The 23,700-nt window shown below is 39.3% G+C and overlaps 1 protein-coding gene across 1 annotated transcript in view; it reads left to right on the forward strand.

The window, feature by feature from the left end:
* The window catches only part of LOC110160863 (myosin-11-like), an 84,905-nt gene that overhangs the window by 11,607 nt on the left and 49,598 nt on the right, over window positions 1-23,700 (forward strand). Inside the window, exons 4-6 of the mRNA XM_055151263.1 lie at window positions 2,138-2,261; window positions 3,583-3,762; window positions 23,495-23,662. Of these exons, the coding sequence (XP_055007238.1) occupies window positions 2,138-2,261; window positions 3,583-3,762; window positions 23,495-23,662 (472 nt within the window). The remainder of the gene's footprint in view (window positions 1-2,137; window positions 2,262-3,582; window positions 3,763-23,494; window positions 23,663-23,700) is intronic.

Raw genomic sequence — 23,700 nt, forward strand, 5'->3', positions numbered from 1 at the left:
CGCACGCTTCTGTGAGAAAACACTTGACATTAGAAGCTCTGTCTATTCTCCATGTGTAAATGGTTGACTACAATGAGCAGTGCATTAGCTTTGCCCTGGCATGTAAAAGGGCAGAATTAAGACCAGGGTGTTGTGTATGCATGTATGCCAGGGCACGTGGATGTTTATGAATTATGCCTGCTTGCTGTAATGATGTAGAAAGAATTAGGTTTACAGAGCCAATGTCTCTAGCCCTAAGGGCAAACGCAGACGCGCACACATCTATGGGACAGGGAAAAGGGGTGGCAATTTGCATGTTATTACTGCATATTCATGACTAATTTTGTTAGCCTTGCCTAATAGGCCTGAGTGACAGCTTGAAAAATCGGGAGGCTGCTTTAATATCACACACACTTATGCACACACACTTCAGTCACGTTCGTCCTGCCATCTCTGTCCACACAGTAATCATAACAGCACTTATAGCTCTAAATAGGAATTCCCTGTTCATCTGTTGGCTTGACACTTTGTCATTTGTTTACAGCCATGTACATTACAATAGGGTAAAATATATAGCCTCATTTGTTACATGCATAATCATTACCGCTCACCGCAGGCATGGCATGAATATATTTGCATTTTGACCTGCAGATAATAATATACATCCGGATGTAGTGCATTGTAATATGCATTTTCTAAAAGAAGCTAAAACATATGAAAATAAATAATGAAAATTGATCAAAAACCTTTCTGTTTTGTGAGATATGCACAAATATTTGGCTTTATTATGTGCACAGTCGCACTTTTCAAATGAAATGAATACTTTGTCATTACAAAATGATATTTCTTATCACAGTTAGTGGGGCTTAAGCAGCCGTGTGCATGTTGACACACACACACAGCCACTACCCGCTGTGCAGGTGAAAATAGGGATGAAATTGGCTGCAGTTCCTTTCATTCAACACCTCTTTCCATTTTCAACCTGTTCCCGTTTTAGACCATTACGTCTCTAAAAATTACTTCCAAATTTTGGCTGATTCAAGTATTTTCTTCCCCAAACTGACAGGAAAATAAGATTGGAAATAGCTAATATTCAGGCAATGTTTTTGCCCTTAGTGCAAAGAGAAAGTTAACATGTTTTGTCCTTTGCAAGTTTTCACACACCCTTAGTAAAAAAAAAACAAAAAAAACATTTTATTTGCACAGAATGTATTGTTTTTGTATTGTTTTGTTTATTTTGAGATCACTGCTCTGCAAAGATGTAATGTACAGTGAGAGCACTATGCTCACACAACAAATCAACTGCCTTTACAATGCCTCTACTACACATACGTCCCTACTCTTATAAAGCCAGTTTTATGTATATTCTTTCTTTCTTTCAAAGTAGTTTTTTCTCGTTCCAGCTCGAAGATTTAACTCAGAACCCTCTATCCAGTCAGATGTCACTTTTGTCAAATCTTGCCTTTCCTTCGCTGCTTGGTTGTGTAGACACGCTTGATCAAATGTAACTTTAACATTTTTAATCTGTGCAAAGTTTCATCAGAGTAACTCATCTCGCGAGGCTGGTAAATATGAGATGTGTGTGTGTGTGTGTAGTTTTTAATGTGTTCTTTTTTCACCATCTTCCATCTCGGGTGTGTGACAGCTGTCATGGGTGACGCAGAAAGGTGTCTGGGCAGAGTATTTTCACCGCTGGGAAACACACGCAGATGCACACACACACACATGCACACAAATATATATGATACACCGACACACACACTCAAACTCATATCTCCTCCTGCTCCTGTCACTAGGCACAAAATTCACCAGGCTCAGCATCTCTTTGCTCTGTTTAAATGAGATTTTTTTCATGAATCAAATATTACATTTTACACACGCCGCATGCTTCTTGCTTATTTATTTTCTTGTTTTGAATTAGAAAACCTCAAATGTATCAAATAACATCATATTTTGACATCTTGTAAGGGTAGGTAAGGTAAAAGAAAAATTGCAAAATTTAATTTAGGACCCCTAATGCTACAGTTGCATTTACTACTACTTCAATCTTGATACACTCGATAACAGATTTAAGGGTTGTGCACATTTGAATTAATATCAGGAGCCAATTTGACATGTTATGGCTGTTAATCTATTTTCTGTTTTCTGTCCTGTGTAGTGAGTTTTCTTTGGCTGAAATTACAACTTCGCTAGAGGCCCTTGAAGCCCAATTGCAGACCAAGGACGTGGTCATCTGTGATCTGGAGAAGAAACTCAGAGAGAATGAAGAGCAAAGTAAAATGGTAATAGACTTAATTTCCCTGGTTTTAAGTACGGCATATACTAATTTCAGATAAGTGCTGACTTAGTCTCACACCTGTTAAAATTGGCAGCCTTTAGTAGAAGGTAATTTTCTTTTAGTCTTTCTAAAGTTAAATGAAAAATACTCAATCTGCAGCTTTCCCAAATTATGAAGTTTAGTTCTATAAAAGTGAACCTGTTCAAGTTCATTCTGGCACAATATTTCAGCCTAAGTCTCAGATCACCTGCAATTTTAAACAACTTTTAAAGCGAGGCGTGCTTGTTATTGTTGTCTCTGAGGTGGAGAAGTCTTATTTTACGATATTGGTTTGGCAGCTGTGCTAGGAGCGCTCCGTGTGCAGCCAGGTTTAACAGGAAGCTGAGGCGTGTGTGATGAATTACCAGCATATCTCCAGGCCCTGGGTAACAAACATGGCCTCTCCGTCCGGGATTAGAAGAGACTTTTTATGGCCTTCCCACACCTCCTTATAGGGTGTCACTAAATTATACCGACTGCTGTTTTACTATCTGCTGTGGCTTACACTTACACTCACAAACACACATGTACTGGGCTGCGCCTGTGGTAAAGCCAGACTTGTTGCTTGTTTACGAGTTGGCTGCATTCTGTTTGTTTATGCCCTTTTGGATTGACTCTTTTGCACTGGTGCTAATTAGTGGTTTGTCTGATTACAGAGTCTCCCAGGAACATGACACTAAGTAAAGCATACTTTTGAGGAGTGTTGATATATTTCTTCATTCAACATGTGTCTCCATTTAAGCAGTTTGTGGAGAGACTGAGTAACTGGCTGCATTTTAACCATCAAATCTGAAGTTTATCTGAAAAATATGGCTCATGAAGGCCCAACTCTGTATTTTTGAATATCTAATTTTAAGCAGGGTCGCAATTATTAATCACCTTTATCATAACTAATTAATAACTGAATTAATTAATGGCTAATTTAATTCTTGTATTCTGTGTAACACTCAAACTAATAGATGCTGTGTGCAAGGGAAAGAGATGTTACCACTAACTTATTCAATCAAAATTGCATAAAAATTAATACATATTTTCTGATTTAGATGTAAAATTATTCAGACTATATTTTAGTTGACTAATCAAACAAATAATCACTGACTTGTTGACTTCTAAAATAATTACAAGGTGCAGCTCAAATTTCTAGCAATTATGTGTGTAAAACTCCAATTATAACTTCAATCATGTCTTGAATACAACAAAATACTAACGAACGAAGCAAAAAACATATATTTTTACATATGTGATCTTTCTATGTGTAATATGTTTTGTATTTTTCTTTTACCCAGAGAAGAGCCGTGCTGCTGGAGAATGGGGAGATCCTGGCGTACCTGCAGACACAGCTGTCGTGTCTGCAGAAACTCCAGGAAGACAACATAAAGGAGATCGCAGAGAAAGACATCTGCATCACTAAACTGCGAGCCAATATGGAGGTGCTAAAACAAGAGGAGGCACAAACCACCGCTCAGGTAGGCGTTCACTTTTCTAGCTGAAGTGAAACTAGTATTTTGTGCGGTAAAGGTGAATTACTGTTGATGATTAGAAAATAATGCACTTGAATATTTTTAATTGTAGCTCAAATTATTTAGTGCAGTTGTGAAGGAGCTATAGGAGGGAGTGAAGAGGAAGTAGGATGGACAGTGGGAGGAGGGAGACAGGGGAGCAGGTCAATATGGGGAAAAGTTGAGAGAGAGTTTAAAGAGGAGGGGACGATGCACAATCAGATTTATAAAAAGGACACCTACGATGAGCACAGAGGTCAGTAGTATTAATTCATACAGAACTTCAGAACATGTGTAGTGGCTTGGTTTAATCTCTCTATTACGTTTTTGAAATTATATTTTTTCTGGGCAGTGAATGATGTCCTGAGCCATATTTTTTCCAACCATTGTTTTAAACATGTCTATTTTAGCAGCAGTTCTTTGACTGACTCTTCCACATGCTACAGTTTTGTCTACATATGTTTACTCATACCAGGACAGAACGAAATCTTGTTCCTGTTCTGCCAGACTTGTTAAAAACAAAAACAACAAAACACTTCACCTTAATTCAGACCTCAGACACTCGCCCCCTTCTCCTCCACCTCCTCTCCTCTCTCCATCCTGCCATCTCGCCACAACCGCTCCAAATTAATCTGCAAAATATTGATTTGAGGAGCAGGGGGCGGGGGAGGGGGGCGCACGATTGCGGCCGCATATTAATACGAACAGGCCGCTCTTCGTCTCTGCTCTATACTTTAAGATCCTCATATCTTCATAATTGATTAATGTTCCTTTGTGAAGTGGGGATGAATAATACATTAGTGGGCCTGCTGCACCCTCGGGCTGATGAGAAAATGTTTAATTTCAGTAAATGTAGCGCTCCCTCTCCCTTTCTCTCTTTCATTCTGCTTCCCTGCTTATTTGTGAGAGCTGGAGTGTGTTTGTGAGTTTGCACTTGTGAGCTAAGCATGAGAGGACTGCTGGTGATTTGCCTTTTTTGTGTTTACTACATGTTAGGCGCCACAAACAAAAGGCAGTGTCTGCATATGCAAACATGAAAGAAATAAATGAGGGGAATAAGCTGGCTCTTGTTTCATAAAATAAGAATAAAAACACTTGAGTGACTCTGTCTGTTTACCTTTTAAGCAAATCACAATATTAGAGATTTTTTGTTCTTGTTCAACCCCAGTGTCCTGTCATCTCCATGTTATCTGTCAGTAATCAATAAAAACATGCAAATGTGCCACAGAGCCACCTGATGGGGACCAGGCCTCTGTGAGACTCAATGAAATGACATGTGTCAACTACTGTGACTGCCACAGCGGGACTCGACTTAGCTCATCTGGTTAACAATGCTAATTATGCTAAAAACAGCTTTCTAATAATGATGAGTGATTTAAGTGCCTAGGAAGCATATGCAGCGATTTGAGAGGATTGAGGACGTGTTTTAACAGACACCTGATGTTTGTGTAGACAGGGGGAAACGATGAAACACACACAGGTCTCACATGCACACTTAGCGCTGGCTCATTTTCATGTTGAACCCGTGCCAATGATAAAAGCGCTCTAAACAAGCAGTGCTTTGTCTATGCACACAGAGCACTAATTGAATAAATAATACTTATCCCTTAACAAGGAGGCTAATTAGTTATGCTAATCAGCCTAGATAACCCAATTAACCTCATAGAGAGACGCCGGTGTGTGTTCAGCTGTGGGTTTGTGCCTGAGAGCGTATCACACACACTTAAGAGAATACATTTGCCTAATTAGTTTTCATTGACACAGACGAGCATTTGTGTTTTCCTTGTCCTTATTGTTGTTATTGAATACACAGTAATAGGCTTTCCAACTGTTCAAAATAAGTGCTATTGAAACTGTGTCAACAGCGCTCCTCTACTTGTGCAATGGGATATATACATTTACATGTATTTGAACCCTCTCGCCGCCTGTCTCCTAGTTAAATCGACATGGGCATGTATATTTTTACAACTATTACGGTAGTTTAAACAGAGGTTGTATTTGTACTGAGAATGTCTGCCTGTTCCATTAGTTTATGTCCTTGGAAATAGATTTGGCCTCAAGTTCTGTGCGTTTATTTAAAACCTTCAGTCAGCGCAGCCTCCTAATAGTGAGCCGTGTTTCCTCTCGTTTAGCTCCGGCACTCATTATCCGGGCCATGTGGAAGAGACAGTGTTTGGAGAGGGAGAGGCAGGAGGGGAGGGCGAGCGACACAGGGACCCGGTGAGGGAGCCAGGGAGCGAGCGAGTGAAAACCAGAGCAAACACCAAAGAAAAAGACAAACGGAAAAATGAGCAACGGATGTAGATCATCTTTAAACTGGCCGCAGTTTCCTTTGCTGCGAACAGCGAGCTGAGGAGGCCCACAGAATATCATTATGTTCTCTGATGGGAGCACATTGAGTGAACAGTTGTAGCTTGATAGTGTAAACTGTTTAGCATGCTTTGGTACTGGTGTATTATTCAGTGTAATTCAACAGATCTTTTTGATTTGCTTTGATGACTAATCTGATACATTCACTTTCTGTTACATAATTAATTATCAAACCACAAACGTAATTGTGATTTTGAAATGACATTGAGTCTGAATGACTGTATATGACATTTCATAAAAGTGCATGCAGCAGACAGTGCGCTGTGTCTCCTCTGTAATTGGCCAGCAGTGACTCATGACCCCTGTATCCAGTTCTTTCTACTGTATATGTCACATTTGTTCTGTGAAAGACTTTAATGAAGCCATTTAAGCAAAGTACCAACAGCAGCTCTGGATATAACACATAGCCCACGTGCTAATGGGATTCAGAGCTGAGGCCTAAACTGCAGGTTTAACATCCTGGGGCTGCGCTGGATGCTAATGTGTGCAGCTAGGTCTTGAATGGGGTGAGATGCTAATATTAGCACAGGCTCCCCTCAGCTGAGTCATCTCCTTTGTGTCCTTGGCTTATTAACTCATTTAAGGCTGATTGGATCAGTATGAAAAAGCGTGCACTTGCACTCTTAGACATAGGCACACCAAATTTGAATATCAAAATGGAATTGCTTGACCAGTGAAAACTAGATTAATTCAAAATGGTTGCATCAAGGTGTAAGTAAAACAGATGAGTCTGCATATTTTTAATGCACCTTGCAGCATTTAAAGCCATTTATAACATTAACTAAAGCTCATGTTATGCAAACACACTTTGCAAGTCAAAGCCACTTATGATAAGAATTCCTGATGCTCTTTTGCTTCTTAGCCTCAATTTGACTTCATGAGATCATCAGCATACTACAGCTATTGATTTTGCACTCCATTTGATCGAGTTTAAGCAAGCTTAAATGTGTATTGGCCCCTGTAATAGCATGTAGACTCCTCTCGCTATCCCGCTGCAATGTTCAGGCCATGTGCTTTTCATCACAGACGCACTTGCAGACTCACAACTGTGTAGATTGTGATTTGTTTCTTACCACTGCTCTGTTATTTCAGCCCCCTCTCCATTAAAGTCTCTATTTAGTTTTGTCAAGGTTATGTAAACTAATTGGCCAGTGTTCTGCTTCTAACACACACTGCGCTCTCCCTTTGTTTCCTGTAGTCTTCAACTGTCTAGAGATTACAAAGTGCAGACATGTTACGTTGTTTGGTCCAAGGGGAATCATTTTACTTTTATGTAAGTGTGATGGCTGCTACATTTTATCCTCCCAAATATATGTATCCAAATATACTTATCATCTTATCTAATAACTCTTAAAGCATTAGCATAACCCAGCTCAGGTAAGACTCTATAGTGTATTTGACCAGTATGACACGTGCACATTTGTATAACTCATTCACAGCATGCCATATATTTGTCTGAGTCCGTTTTCTCTGGAGATTTTAATTCCTCTCCTCCGTGTTGTTGTCATGGTTCCACCGGCAGTGTCTGCGCCAGGGAGACGAAGACATATTGGTGTTAATGAAAAGCCCTCCTAAACTTTCCTCCCCACATGAATGTTTAAACACGCTTGTCATAACATTCATTCGCTCACACATGACAGCTAGCATCTGCAGCTGCCTTGCTCAGCCTCAATATTTTATCATACCATCTCCCCTAACCCCATAGTAGCACAATGGCTGGGTGTTGGCAAACTCGATGGTAATGACTTTCTACAGCCAGCAGCCTATACATAATGAATTCAGCATAGCACAGGTCATATAATAGTGCAATTAGTCGACCTTATAAGTGTAAAAAGGAAATATAAAGAATATTATTACACTTAATTTAAATAGGACTGCAAATTCAATGGTAACAACTATCAAATCGCAAAAGCTACAATTATTAACTGATGTATATAAAATGTATATATAGTCCCTCACAAACAACAAAAATCCTGTCTACTTTGGGACTCATTTTTCGTCTGACCTGCTAACCCTCTAGTTTAGAGCTCTGCGTACATGTTCTTAAATGCTTGTATTGGTTTTGCAGTTATTATTTGTTTTCTCTCAGATGTCAGTGTTTCCAAATATCTTTAAATGTGAAAAATGTGTACTGAATCTGACTCAAATGTAATCGCAATACTTCTCAAAAATATTTTCAAATGGTTCAAAGCTGGAGATAAAGCACTAATATGATAAAGTATTTAACAAGCAGACATAATAGAGAGCAAGTGCAGAAATAGCAGCAAATTCAGCCTTCTCATATCATGGCTTTGTGCTGTTCAGAAGTCCTGTACCTCGGCAGGTCAGCAGTTGTGACCTTGGTGGTTTTTACAGAAGTGGTTCACCATGGCAACGGTTGGTCAGCAGCCCTCAGACACCCCCGCACCCCTCATCACTCCCCAGCTGCCTCTCTGCCCATTTGATTGGACACACAATTGAAATGTCATGCCTCAGCAACACACACGCACACGCGCCCGATCAGCCAGCCTGAAAAGCAGGTCACTTTGTACAAGTCCAAATAAGAGAATTCAAAGACAAAAGTGGCACACTCAGAGGAGAGGAGGGCTTTTAGCAGGGCTTCATCGGGCTGTACTGTAGTATTCAAAACCCAGGAAAATGTACTATGTAATATGTCTCTCTGTATGCCTGCTTATATGGTTATACTGCCTGCTGGACACTGGGATTTAGCCGCACAGCTTCAAAGCACTGCAGCTTGTCATAGCCTGCAAATACAAAATCAAATGAATATTAATGTGGAACCAATTACCTGAGGGAAATGTTGTCTGTAGGTTAGCTCTGCTAACACATGTGTCTCACCTTTAGCAAAGTGGAAGCATCGGGGGGTGGAGGGTGGGCAGTGTTGATGTATTCGTTTTTCTCCTAACAAGCTTGTCTCGGCTACTAAAATAAAAATGTCCAGTTTACAGTTTTCTCCTGTTTTAAATTTAAAATACAAACCATACTTTTTCCAGAATTGTGAAATATCTATTGTCAAATACAGTTGAGTATCAGTATAATAATATAAAAATATGCCCTGGATTTTAAAGCCTAGAGACCTGCTAACATCTACTGTAGATGTTTGAACTAGTACAGTATAAGTAGTAGCAGTGTGAACAGTGAGGCACAGTGACCAGTGCGGGTCCCTAACTGCTGATCTACATAAATGACTGTCCCACAGTTAAAGCAGCAGCTCCTTAAAGCCCTTCTAAATCAGTGTTAAAGTCGTGATAATAGACCTCACTGACCAATTGATTGGCCTTCATATGTTTACAGCTCACTTTAATTGCCTCAAAAATACCATTTATCAACCATGTGTGTCCATGTATGTGTGTGGGCAAGCATGCCTGTCCATCGACAAAAAGGCCTATTGATTTATCAGCATCGGGATTTGTCCCGTTCACCGTACATAAAACCCCATGCGTATGTGCTGTTCAAAATGGGAAATGGCCCCATCGATTCCCTTAAGTTGGAGCCCAAATGCTAAAGATTTTTGGATAAGCTTTCTCATTACTTAAGCTGAAATCAATAGGGGAGAGCATGGGTCTAATGAATGAACGGGCCACAGATCAGATGGGGTGTGCTCAACCCTGGCCTGTCCTGGTCGATCCTGCATGTGCGCCTGCTTTCAACACGCTTTAGGTGTTTTATAAATGTTTTGTTTATGATGATTTCTGTCATATTGAGCTCTGTTCTCTTGATGTCCTCTCTTTAGATGGAGGGGTACAGGATGGAGCGATAGGGCAAAGAGTATCAGCTGAGGGAGGAATGTCTTTTCACATGGGTACAAGAAAAACAGATATTTCCATAACTCTATTATTGATTGTTTTCATTTGCTCTTCTTTTTACAACTTAAAACTCAACAAAGTGGATGCACGAAGGTCATACAATCAAAAGATCTGTACCTGCATTGTCTCTGTGTCCTACTGGCACCAAAGACAGGTTGTGTTTATAGCAGAATCGATGAAAAATAACAAGAAATGCAATTTAAGTTTGGTGAATACTAAACACTGATGAATGTTTCAGCATTTCAACATTTCAAGGCCTTGCCCTTAAGTTTTTCTGTGTATGAGAAGTAATAATAATTAAACATGCTCTATGCCCAATATCCTAAACCGATTGAAAAGCTTCAGCCTCCCCTGACCCATAAAAGATGGGCTGTAGAAGACAAATAAAGACATCAAGCCTCAATTTGTGTGTATCAACAAAACCTGAGCAGCGTAAATATCACTAACCATCACAATATTGAAACATCATGCTCCCCTGTTCTGCCTCTCTCGCCTCTAAGGTGTCCTGCCTTTCAGCTCATAAATATGGAGGGATCATGTTGAAATTCACGGACAAGAAAGGAATTAAAATCTATTGTTGCATGTCCTTTCCCGTGTAAAGTTTGGATTAAATGTCACACATTAGCATGTGAACTTTTAAATGAGCTTGTTTGCTCGCCTCAGCGCGGGGCATGTAAATACACTTCATGGGTGTAGAATTGGGATTACTCAGCCTGTGTGGGTCCATCAGAATTGGAGAAGGAGGAAATATTTTGGAGCTGCACAAGAAATGAGGCCACAGCGAGGGAGTGCCACACAGTTGTATTGACTGGTGGTGGCGCGCTGGTGTGCTCACCTCGAGTGGCAGATAGTGGCACAGGAAAGCTCCTGACGGCTCTGGCTTCTGCTGATTGAGGGAAGGGAATGATTGACGGGTTTTCCCCAAATGCCCTGATTGACATGCCCTGCCAACGCGGAGCTGCTCACAGGTGCATTCTGGTTCAAGATGTTTTTAAGCATCAACCTCCGAAATGGGAATGGGTTCTGGGGAGACACACTCGTACTGTAGAAAAAATGACAAACTTATGAGAATGGTCAGCAATAAAGTTTTTAGATTGGAACCAAATAATTTCATCGTCGACGAGAAGTTATTTTTGACAAAGTATTACATTAAGAGCAGTATGAAACATGTCTGATTTAAATGATTCAGTTTGTACGAAATTGTCCGTGCCGTGCCTCTGCTCTCATCAGATTGTGAATGCGTGTTCATGTACAATATTCCATAATAAGAAAACATCACTCTCCATTCCACATGTTTTTCATTGACTATGATTCCCTTTGTTTTAAAATGTGGGGCTGTTTATTTATCGACATAATTTCCTCTCGGTGAAGGGCCTGTGTCTGTAAAACACATTAAAATCATAATGCAATCTTTGCTAACCCAGGAGCAATGTTATTGTTCTATTATATTCAGTGAACAACAGCATCTCGGCCTGTTTATCAATCCAATATCTCATAATGTGCCCTCTGTCTGGTCATTTTGAATATAAAAAGATGCTGCAGTGTTATTGTACTATATTTCCTATATTTAGTATTAATCTCTTGTTCTGACATGCATCTCACACATCCAATATGATATTTGATTAGTTGTTTTTTTCCCCTCTCTCTTTTCATAGTCTCCAGGTGATATTGGATACACATAGAGCGCTGGTATTATGTTTGCTGTTTCATCGGGGTATAAAAATGATTTAGTGTGTACTCAGCATGCACTGTCATTTACTAGCTTTAATTTCACTGCAAGGGTGGGCTTTATTACTCCTCTACTCTCCAAACATGTTCTCTCTTTGTGTCAGAGAAATAGACAAGGACTATAAGGGATAGAAAGACCCAAATCTGTATTGTAAAAAGAACACACTCACAATGAAATAGCAGAAGTAGCTGTTTAAATTATTTATCTGTTGTTGAATTTCAGATCTACACTATAGCCAGTGGTCCTTTTCTCTTGAATCTCAAAGCTGAGTTATTATTATTATTAGTTTGTAGATATACTATATTTAATATTTAACGACATACTATACATGTACATGAGGATGCAGTCCACACAGTAAATAAAAACAACTGTAAAATGTAACTTATGTTGAGCAAACTCAGAAGAGCTGGGATAAACTCAAGCCCTAAATATAGAATTGGAGAAAAATATGATGATGTAAAATTTGTACAATATGAAAAATGTAATTATCTAGGTGCTCATGGTTTCACGGAAGTTAATTAGAAATGCTAAATGTAACTTATATTGAGAGGGAGGGGGAGTGTCTTACTTATTTGTGACCACCCAGTTTATTCAGCCACGTAAAAATATTTTTAAATGTAAAAACAGTTGAAAACTGAAAATGCAGTGCCCTGTAGTTTAAATCCTTACATATCCAACCTCCCCACAACTTGCTCTGAACCTCCATTTGGAAATCTTTGATCCATGCAGTTCTGTTCAATGACTCGTTATACTACTTCTGATACAAACCCCAGCAGATACAGTAGTTACTTTGTTCATTCTAGCTGTGTGGAGAAGATTGTAAAATGCCCCCTTTTTACTATTCCAATATCTAATTCCCATAGCGTGGCCGAGTTAGGCGAACCAGGATGTAGACCCGTCCAGTCTACTCCGGTGGTCCTGGTTGAAGAAATAGAGGGTTTTGGCTATGCAGTGACAAACAGTACCTCTGATCAAATGTTACAGAGCCATAATCATGTTTGTGCCACTGAATTCTTTAACCTTTGCATGACCCCGTTGAATGCCAGCGGCCCAATCACAGAACCCTAATTGAATCTGCTCTGCGGCGCCCCCCGACTGATGAAAAAATAAAATTGGAGGTGAAAAATGAATATCGCAAAGCAAAGCAAAAAAACGGAAAGAGAGGGAGAGGTGGTGGTTGTAAAGAAACAGTGCTTTTATCAATGCACAGATGTGGTCCACGACACACGCAGTCACACCTTTTTTTTATCCCGCAGGAGAACTGAGAGTCGGAAATTAGAGTGAGAGAGTTAGAAAAGGAGGGAGGGAGGGGGCGAGCAAGCAGTAGGACCCAGGTTTCTCATTACCCCCTCGGCCCATTCGGAGGATATTTCTATAGCATAATCTGATTTATTTGCAATTTTCCTTTAAGCGGCTTAGTGTTTACCTCCAAGATTAATATTTTTCTCTGTTATTAATATCAGAGTGTAATTAGGAGTGATGTGTCTCGCACCGTGCTGTGGCCGTGAGGCAGTTCCCTCGATGAAAACTCTTTGGAAGCGACTTTGGGATCCTGTTTCGAGACAAAAAAGGAGGAAGTTATAAAAAGGGCTTAAGGCTGTGGATGTTAAATTACAATAGCAGGTGCGTTGGTGTGTGTGTGTGACGATGGGTGCAGGGTCCTATGAATATGTCAGTGGGCCTGTTGTTTGCGCGTGTGCCACTGCGATGGTCCCCTCTGATTGATAAGGTGTCGGAGGCGGCTGCAGATTGCTCTCGCTGATTGCTTCTGAGAGCTCCAGCTGATTTATAATCAGAGCAGGATGAAGGATTGAGCCGTGGATTGCTTATCTGTTTAGCCCCCCTCCACAACATAAACTGACAAATTATCATGTTGGACACACACACACCACACACATATTAAAGAGGAGAAATGCTATAACGATTCTCATCAAGAACACAATCATATAAACATAATTTCAGTGGCATTTTCATATTTTTGTCTCGGCTCAATCTGCTGTAATCATCCTCATTTGTTTATATGATATTTTGGAGATAACTCGAGTTAACTTCTAATCAATCAAATCAACCTTTTTTGGACTGTGCGCCCCTCAAATGCACTCATCTAATTCAAATATGTGTTGACAAAAATAATGACACTGAAATCAGAATAACCACTAGAGGCTGGTCTGGGTCAAAGCTGTACCGCTCTATTGTTCAAAAGGTATGTTTGTTTTATAATCCAACCAATAAACAGATATCAGCCATGCAAACACTGTTAATCCACCAGGATAGACTGCACTTTCAATGTAAACTATGGCTATAAGTTGTATTACAGCAGGTCATGTGGCACGCATACAGCAGTGTAAACGGTGCATTGAGTTGTACATCTAGCAATGATTTGAGTATCAATGGTTATGAATGTTGTGTTTATTAGGCATTGCACTGAGGCTAAGGCCATGCATTTATTCAAACTGATCACAGCTTGTAGAAAAAAAACTGTATTTTACTGGGGAAGTTTAGTTAATTGCATTATATTCTTCTGCATAAAGCAACACTGGAGCGAAATGGCATAATGCAACAATTTCAAAGTTGTAAGGAGCCATTGGTAACCTCACTTTTATCCCCCTAATCCAGAGACTTTCATTCCCCCCACATTGCCCCTGTCTTTGTGGACTTCCTGGTGTTTTATGGCGTTTAAACATCCCATTGTTTGTCTATAGTCAGTGTTTGTTGTTTTCAGGCACATTATGTGAGACTAATTTCAGCTGGCAAGCCTGAGTACAAGCCAGCAGCAGGCTCCCTCTCTGACAGCTTTAGTATGCCCCATGGCACTGTGACAGCTCTCCTCCGCTCCCTCCCTCCATTTTTACCTGTCCGTCTGATTATCCATAACTCTCTCTCTTTTCACTGCAGTTGTTTGTAAATTTGCAATGACAGAATCTCGAAAGGAGCCCAAAATACAAAGTACAGGAGCACTTGGTGCGCACACACACACATGCACACACTGACGAATGGCAGCAATTAGATGAGGAAACCAAGCATGTGAGGACAGAGGAGAGCTGAGGGCTGGGGCCGTGCTATAGAATGCCTGTGCCAACAATATGTGTGAACTGAAACTTTATTTTTTTATCTTCTCTTGTCCCACCCCTCTGTCTAAGTATCAGCACTTATGTGTGCCAGTGGACAGTGACTGTGGTGCTGTGCTGGCAGTGAGGCATTAACATTTTTAATCTTGAGCCAAATAAGAAAATAATTGGGTTACAACATTATCACTTTGATAAAACTAATTGCTCGCGGGACCAGGTTGCAGCAGAAGCGACTGTGTATTTGCAAGAAACTTCACTTTTAAACAAAAACAATAGTTTTTCTTCTTTACAAGCTTATTTGTTGGTGTGTTGAACTTGCATACACCAATATGGCAAACTTTTTCAACTTTAGTTTGTTGCACTACTAATAACTTGTTTCTGCAGAAGATTTTTTAAACACATACTGTATTTCTTCCCAAATGTATATTTAACAGTAATAAGTAATAAACATTCTAGGCAGCAAATATCTGTATGTTTAAAATCTGCCATTCAGCCTGCAGACCCTATTACAGTCATTTTATTGGCATGTCTCATTTCACCTCTGTAGTGTATGGGGTGTACTGTATATATTTATGTGTATGTGTGTGTGCTCAGGTACCGCCTTATTTATGACCATACACACATGTGTAACTTGTGACACAGGGGCTGATCATGTGCTTCACTTGTGATTGCTTACATCACAAATCATGCCCCTATTATAACCTCCATGTAAATGAGTGAGAGTGTCAGTGAGCTGATACAGAGAGCAGAGAGAGGGGGGCGTGCATGTGCTTCTACAAGATAATGCTTCTGTTATATACATATAAACTAAATGTACAGGCTCCATAAATGCAGTGTGTGTAGGTATGTGTGAATGTACTGTGTGTGTGGTTACCCTGTATCGCTGCTGAGCTCATTTCTCTCTGAAATCAAAGTTAAATGGGTCATCTATCATGAGAATATGTGACTGGGACACTTGTCTCTGCCACGCTCCCACTGAGTGTGTGCGAATATGCACTATCCAAGGTGTTTGTGTGTGTGCTGGCCACTTGTCTGTGCCTGTGCTATGATTAATGGTTTACATTGGGCTGTTCAGCCATGCATGTTTCTTGGTTTATCGTTTTATGCTGTCTCCAATTAAAGCTCCATAACTTGAGTGATGGCTTCACGCCAATGTCCATCAATAGAGGCCATCAGTGGCCTATGCATTCAGGATATGGAAGCCACACACTAACTAATATCCTTTGTTGTCAAAGCCATCCGCTGTGTGTTCGCGTAAATATGTAAATGTGACAGACTTGCTTGTCTGCATTTTTGTAGTTAGTGTCTGAAACACATCTTGTATTGTACTGAAAAGTCATAATCCATATAATATTTGGTGCAATTAATGACAACACAGGAAACAATGCTGAAACTAAATAGGCTTCAAAAATCAATCAATTCATCACCATAAAGATTGGACATGTTCTCCTCTGTCTAATTTGCCTGGTGTGATAAAAAAAGAAACATCCTTTTTCGATATGTAATTTGTGTGTGTAATTTGATGTGTGTCACCTTGTGTGTGCAGGTGTGTCTGTCTGGAACATGATAGTGACATATACATTAACACTGCCTCCTTCATATGTGCACCACACGTGCACGCTGCACAATATCATTTCACGCAATATTATTTCTCATATAGCTGTAATGACATTAGGCCGATATGTTGATTATACTGTCGGCAAACAGCAGCCAGCTGATTGGGTTAGCATATTACCTTATATCACATCTCTCCATTCATCCCTGTGTTTTTTATTGCCCTCATTTTTCCAAATCACTTCCCACTTCCTCAGTTTCCTGGGCGAGGTTCCAGGCTATGCAATCAGGTGATGTGGAGTAATATGAGAGAGGGAAGCAAACAAAGCAGGTTGGAAAAACTGAAAAGTGAGAGCAGCTGTTGATGCCCTTCATATGAGTAAACAGAGGACTTCTCCTGTTGGTTTGAATGGCCCTGAGCACTTTGTGGAGAAGCCCTTATCTAGGTTAAACTAAAAATAGTGTCATTTAGTGACATAGGACTGCCATGGGTGGTGGATAGATCGAGATGAAATTTCCACTAAAGCCATTAGACGTTGACACTAGTGGTTGGGCTGTGTGTACATGCTGACAACAAATGTGTGTATGATTATAATAATTACATGCTTGTTCATATTTCATGATTATTGGAAATCATTGCATATCATTTTCATGTGATTTGCATTTATTCGCGTTTACATTGCTAATACTATTATTGGGTGTGACTGCCACACATATAGGTAATGGTTTAGCAATGGATACTCTGCAGTATGACACACAGGCAATAAATGAGCGGACGATAACAACTACAATAACTCACATGCAGCACATATAGGCAGCCCCATGTCACAGCACCATGACATGGGGAGAAAAATGAAGTGCGGTTATCTGGAAATTAAAAAAGGAACTGTTTTAATATTCAGCAGTCGGAGTTGGGGGAGGAGAGGTGGACATGTGAAGGGGGGAGGGGCAGGACAATGAAGACAGAAAATTAATCAGTACTATTATGTGTATGGTATTTTAGCTAACCACCGACCTCGGCGATTCAGTCAGCCAATAGAGGAGGTGCTAATATTACAGTTAGAATAACAACCAAACCCACCCAATGACCAACACAAAATATAATAATAAACATACATAGAGGTTAACCATTAGTGAAACAAATTACAAATTACATTCCATACACTGAAAATGTGATGTATATCTGTGAGGAGGAGAGGAGGAGAATGGCAAAATTAGATTTTACTAAAATCCTGTAATTCCAGTATGGCATATATGTACAATGCTTATTCTGTCTGTACGAACTAGTCTAACAGGAAAGCACATATTAAGGAACTATTTGCATAGCCATACACTATTTTACACACTACAGGCAAGGCATTTAGGTCACAAGGACACAGCCAAACTATGCACTGGTGGGAGTGGTGACTGAACCATCGACCTGCAGGCCATTGGGCTAATGCTCTACCAAGTGCTGCTTATATCAAATCTTTACAAACAAAAATGTAAAAGACTGTCTTTCTGTGCAGTGGGGACCTTGAAGAACAGAAGTACATATTACTGAGATGCTTTGCAGCAAATTAAAAATTACATTGCAATGTGAAGCGTTGGCTAATTTTATTGGCTGACCCCTGGGATGCTGTAAGCTAATTTAACTATGCTATCATAGCGCTTCAATCAGTTTTCCACCCACTTATTTTATAGTCTTTCAATTATACAGGTTACTAATGCTGAGAGGAGTGTATTGAGCTGTACCTCTAATTCAAAGGCACATGGGCCCATTGAGACACACACACACGCACACACACCAACACGCTGTACTTGATCTGCATATCATTAGTCTTTTGATCGAATGCCAAGGTTTCAGTGAGAGAGACATCACAGTCAAATGGAGCGCGATTGTACACAACACCTGTAGGATTGTGTGTGCGCCCTCCCACAGCCGCCTGGGATACGTGCACCTGCTTAATTGAATTAGCCTTGTTAATGTATTCACGCCAGCTGCCAAAAAAAAGCACAGCATTAACAAGCTCGTTAGACCAATTAGTTAATTAATTGTCTGTATAGCAGCAGCTTCCCAAAGAGCTGTGTCTTCATTATCTGATGGCGGCTGCGTGTTGGATAGAGCTGATAATGCATTTCTGTCATATTCTGAGGCCGTGTTTGTGTGTGTTTGTGTGTGCGCGTGCCTTCAAATGTCACATACTTTTGCATTCACATCTGATATAACTTGTACCAGGCCAACAATGTAGCTACTATACTTATATATTTTTGTTTATCTATGGGCTTTAGGCGGGATATGAACTGAACTATGGCGATTTGCAACAGCTGACCTAAAGACATTCACGCTTACTTTCATTTACTAGGAGCAAAATAAAACTTACTGTTTCATTTTTCTTTTCAGATGTTTTTGTATGAGATGTAGAGCAGGTGAGACATTGGTACGCTGCCACACTTTTATACAAACTGACATTAATTTAAAGAAGACATGCATTTTTCAACTACTTCAAATTTAACTCTACCGTAGATCATAATTTTACATTTTGTTCTTTGTAAACCACAATATTAATCTATAACATAATAAATCATAATAGAAACAGGACCAGTAACTTCATGTTAAAAACTTCAGCACTGACAAGCCCTGCCCCCTCATAATTTCATAGTTTTTCTGTAACAAGCAGCAAATGTTCATTTACAAGTCTAATATGCAGGACAATGGAGAATAACTCAAACCTGCATGTACCAATCGAAATGCAACTTTGTGTAAGCTAATGATGAGGGAACACCATTACAACAAGGTTAAAAGTTCATTAAGGCTGATTTTGCATAATATGTCTATTTAAGCCTTGACTTAATACCTTGCTAATACAACAGTAGCTGTATTATTGTCTTGATGCAGGTATAACTTGCTGAATGACTGAAAACGTACCGCTGCCACACTCAAGTCTGTGTGTGTGTCTTCAAATGTCACTTTCAATATAAATACCATATACGTTGTGTCGTATGTCAACATTGCTGGTGAGATTCTGTGGATTTTGTCTATGTGGTGAGATCAGAATATGGTGGCCAATATCAGTGTGCATATTGCAGTGAAAAGGTTATGTGGGGGCTGTCACTCCCACAGGTAAAGACAGAGCCGTCCTCCTAGCCACTTTCTAATCTGTCTTTTATTAGAAGTTAATATCTCGCCTGCTCTTTCTCACTCCACACTCCCACCTGCTTAGAAATGGCCCCGCTCCATCTTTTTAATTCAATTATATTAGCCATCCTCTCTCTCCTCTTCCTCTCGCTGTGCCCATAACTCCAGAACTCACACCCAGCCTGTTCCCACCTCAACCCTCCCTCTTTTGTCCTCAACTCTTCTATTTCTATTCATAATCCGAGATGGAGGATAGTCTCGGGCCAATGAAGGATTTGCTAAAGCCACTCTTTCTTTCTTTCTTTCTTTCTTTCTTTCTTTCTAGTGCTTTAGTGGCAAAAACACAGGACATAAAAAGATGGCGGGAGGAGGAGGAGAGAGAGGCCAGCAGACCCCAGGGGCGAAACTTTGATTGCTAAAGTAATGAGACTTGATCAGATTGAGGTTTCTCTCAATAGGGGTTCGACTAATATGAAAGTCGAAGGCTTAAGCACTCATTTGAAATAAAATCACAAATCTGATATTCTTTCTTCCGGACCTCCAGCTAAGGTCCTATACTCGCCCACTGGAGAATTAAATCTTCACTCAAGCCACATGGGAACTTTTAATCATTTCTGATAGGCATGGGCTGGGAAATGAGAGAAAAATCATAGTAATGTATTAATTATGTAACAATATTATGGAGTTCTGAAAGTGGGCACAGAGCCAAAAAGACCTTGGGCTTCATTTGTGAGAAGTGGTGATTTTGAACCAGCTGATGGTTGGATGGTCCAGACAGTACTGATTTAACTTAGACTTAGACAAATTTTATTGATCCACAAGGGAATTTATATGGACACAGTAGCTCACTTATCACAATATAATATAATAACAAAGAGCACAAATATAAATGGTAATAATACATTCTAAATAAGTAGCAAAAATAGCAAGAGACTGGTGTCAAATAAGGCATAATTATATAATTTAAAATGTTAAATGACTTGGAATCCAAATAACTCTAGAGCATATTCGTTATTCTACCCCATTCTTCCCTGGCTTTATTCCTTGAAGAGTTGCCACAACAAATGATCTGCTTCTTGTAAGACATCATTCATGCATTGATTTGTCATCTGTTTTCTAGCAGATGCCCTTCCTGATGCTAACTTTAGCCCTGTCACAATAATTAATATATTGATTTACTGTTAAATATATGAAAGCTGGAACTATATATTTTTGGGTTCAATATTTATTGTGATATCTTTGTCTTAGTACTAGTGGGAAAATTATTATTATTTTTCTGTTCTACTATAAGATTTAAGATGTAAAAGGTTGAATTAATAACTTCTATGACTCATTACAGACTTTAATGTTTAATTTTCACTCATGATTTTTTAACAGTATTGTACATTAAGAATATTTTTTGTTTTAAATCTGTTCTTGGGTTTTTGTGTCATAAAATAGATTCAGTATTATCGTTTATTGTCTATATTCTTTTCAGCGATATATCGTACTTCAGAATGTGTTATGTGACAGGCCTAGGGGGATTAAATACCTTTGCAAGTTTGATACAAAATCGTGTTGACATTTATTTTTATACATTTGCTCATTATTTTATCTGTCTCCCATCTTCTCCATGCCTAACTTCTAAAGCATTAAAATGCATGGTTCTGGTGTTGTGAAACTTATTTAATTTCCCAATAGTAAGTCTGAGATCTGTGGAACAGTCAGATAAAAGTATAATTAAATTCGGTGTCACAACACTGGATGCCTCACAGCTTGTAATTGTTCCAGCCATTAGCTATAGTTTGGATGAGTCGAGTCCATAAAAGAGAACCTTTAGCTCAGTGCTACAATACATTTGATGATATATGCACTTTGGTGGAGTGTCTGGAGAGCAGAGGCAGTGGCTGTGACTGTGCCAAAGCAGAAACACATAGACAGATACTAATGCTGCTGCTCATTTTAAGTGTGAAAAATGCACACTTAAAAATGACCAATTCCTTTTATTAAGCCTATTTATTTTTGTCATGAAAAGGTCACTTATGTTGGTCAAATATGCTAATGTTAAGGTGCCAAAACCCAGATATTAATAAATACAAAAACTTGTACAATAACGCAAGTGTCACTCAAAAAAGAAGGATACTTTTTGACCTTTTCTGAACAGTGTTTATTTTGATCAGAAGTAGTAGGTATAAGAATTTATTTCATATTGTAATTTTCAATCTATTGTCTAAAATTGTTATGATGACTGTGTTTGTGTGAGTTTGAAATTTTTGTATCATGACATATTGTGACTTTCCACTGTCAAAGGCAACGGGAAAATAACTGAACGAGAATGTTTGAGTCTAGGTATCATTACTACTACAAGCTAAGACCAGCTTTTGCAGACATCTTTTGCTTAAGTTTTGTTCTATCTCTCAATCATCTAATAAAAAGTTAATAATAATAATAATTAATTAAATAAATGTGTGTCCATTATTATTTCATTGACAGATTTCTTTGTTTATTTCCACGGTTCACAGCACAGAACTGTATGTATTAATATGTGTTGTCTGTATAAGAGGCCTCCTATCTAATCTAACACAGGACTCATTTAGAGCAGTGCTAATGAATAGAGGCTTTGATTTGGGAAAGGACTTGTACAGGCCACACGCGCTCTCTCTCTCTCATGCACCGGGGTGAGGAGTTCAGCGCGTGTCTGCTCCAGTAATCACAAGACCGCTAATTTATTTATGTTTTTGGTTTTGAAAAGTCCAACTAATACAATGTTGAATTCAAGTCAATATTCACTGCTTGGTCTAACTCTAACACAACTCAATCATGTGATCTCCAACCACTTCTAGACTTCTGATAAAACTCATTGTGTGAACTATGCAACAAACAAAACTGAGAATAGTGTAAAAATGTGTAAAAAAAATACTAAAAACAAAAAAATCTGACTTTTTTTAGCTTTAAATCCCCAGACCCTAAGATTTTATCATCTTCCCTTTACTATTTCTGTTTTCCATTAACAGTTGTGGGTGGCAAAAGCCTGACAACCGGCTATGAGTCATATAGGCAGGCTTGACTTTGGACAGTGGTGTTTCTAACAAAGTCAATATTAAAGGTCCTATATTATGTGAAATAGACTCTCGTGAGCTTACATGCCTGGAGTTGTGTTTTGTTTCATTCACACATGTTTGAGTAATCCTGCATTATTAAGCTGTCTACATCTCTAAAGCTCAAAATGCTCTGTTCCACCTTGTGATGTCATGAAGCAGTAGTTTTAACAGCTACCTTTTCACCTTCTTTTTTAGTTCATTAGAGACTGGCAATTCTAAGGCTAAAATTATGGTTTTAGTGGTTAAGGGTTCTAGTGAAGGTGTATGGAGTTTAAAACACAGTGGATTACCACATGACATCATAAGGTACAGTATTTTCTGACAGAGAGAAGGACTCAGCCTAAATACGTCGAGCTTTTGTGTTAAAAATGTGTGAATGAAACAAAACACAACTCCAGGCATGTTTTTGATGAGGAAACAACATTAAAATTGATCAGAAAATTGCATAATACGGGCCCTTTAATATAGTGACTTACTTTCCACTTTAGATATCTTGTCTTGAATTCACATGACATTCTTCATGCACAATTGCTTAATCAGGCTGTCTCAGTGGCATTAACACATTGGAAAAATATGTGGGAGAGGTTATCTTACAAGGACAATGAATCTTTAGAAATTGCCTTAACTTAAAGGTGGACTCTGTAACTTTTCTGGTGGAGGACCTGTTAAATGCTTGTCTCCATGGCGATGTTATTGCTTTGTTTGGAATGCTCCACAGTCTTTATGGAGACCAAACCAGACCAAGTCACAGGTCACATCTGTGAAGAGGCGACCCCTCTCACAGTTAGAATGCCTGTTTTTCTAGGCAAGTTTGAACAATAAAAACACCTGTAATTGAATAAATGTAAGGTTGAACTGTCATACTGTGGAACATTCCAGAGAGAGCAATGACTTATCTATAGGAACAAGCAGGTTACAGCATATATATAATCCATATGATAAAATGCCTGTCTCTCCCTGTGTGTTTCCTATAGCTGAAAGCCCATGAAGAGCATGTGAGGCGTGTGGACCAGGATGTGGTCACTCTCCAAAGCACCGAGGACTCTCTGAAGAGGACCTTAGCCGTGAAAGAGAAACATGCACAGGCACTTTCCCAGGACAATGTACTACTCAAAGAGCGGATAGCTACTCTACAGAACCAAGTATTCAGCTCTTACACTCCCAGGCACATGCACACACA

Source organism: Boleophthalmus pectinirostris, unplaced genomic scaffold (genome assembly GCF_026225935.1).
Source record: "Boleophthalmus pectinirostris isolate CB_2022bp ecotype Guang Dong unplaced genomic scaffold, ASM2622593v1 HiC_scaffold_15, whole genome shotgun sequence".
NCBI classification, from domain to species: Eukaryota; Metazoa; Chordata; class Actinopteri; order Gobiiformes; family Gobiidae; genus Boleophthalmus; species Boleophthalmus pectinirostris.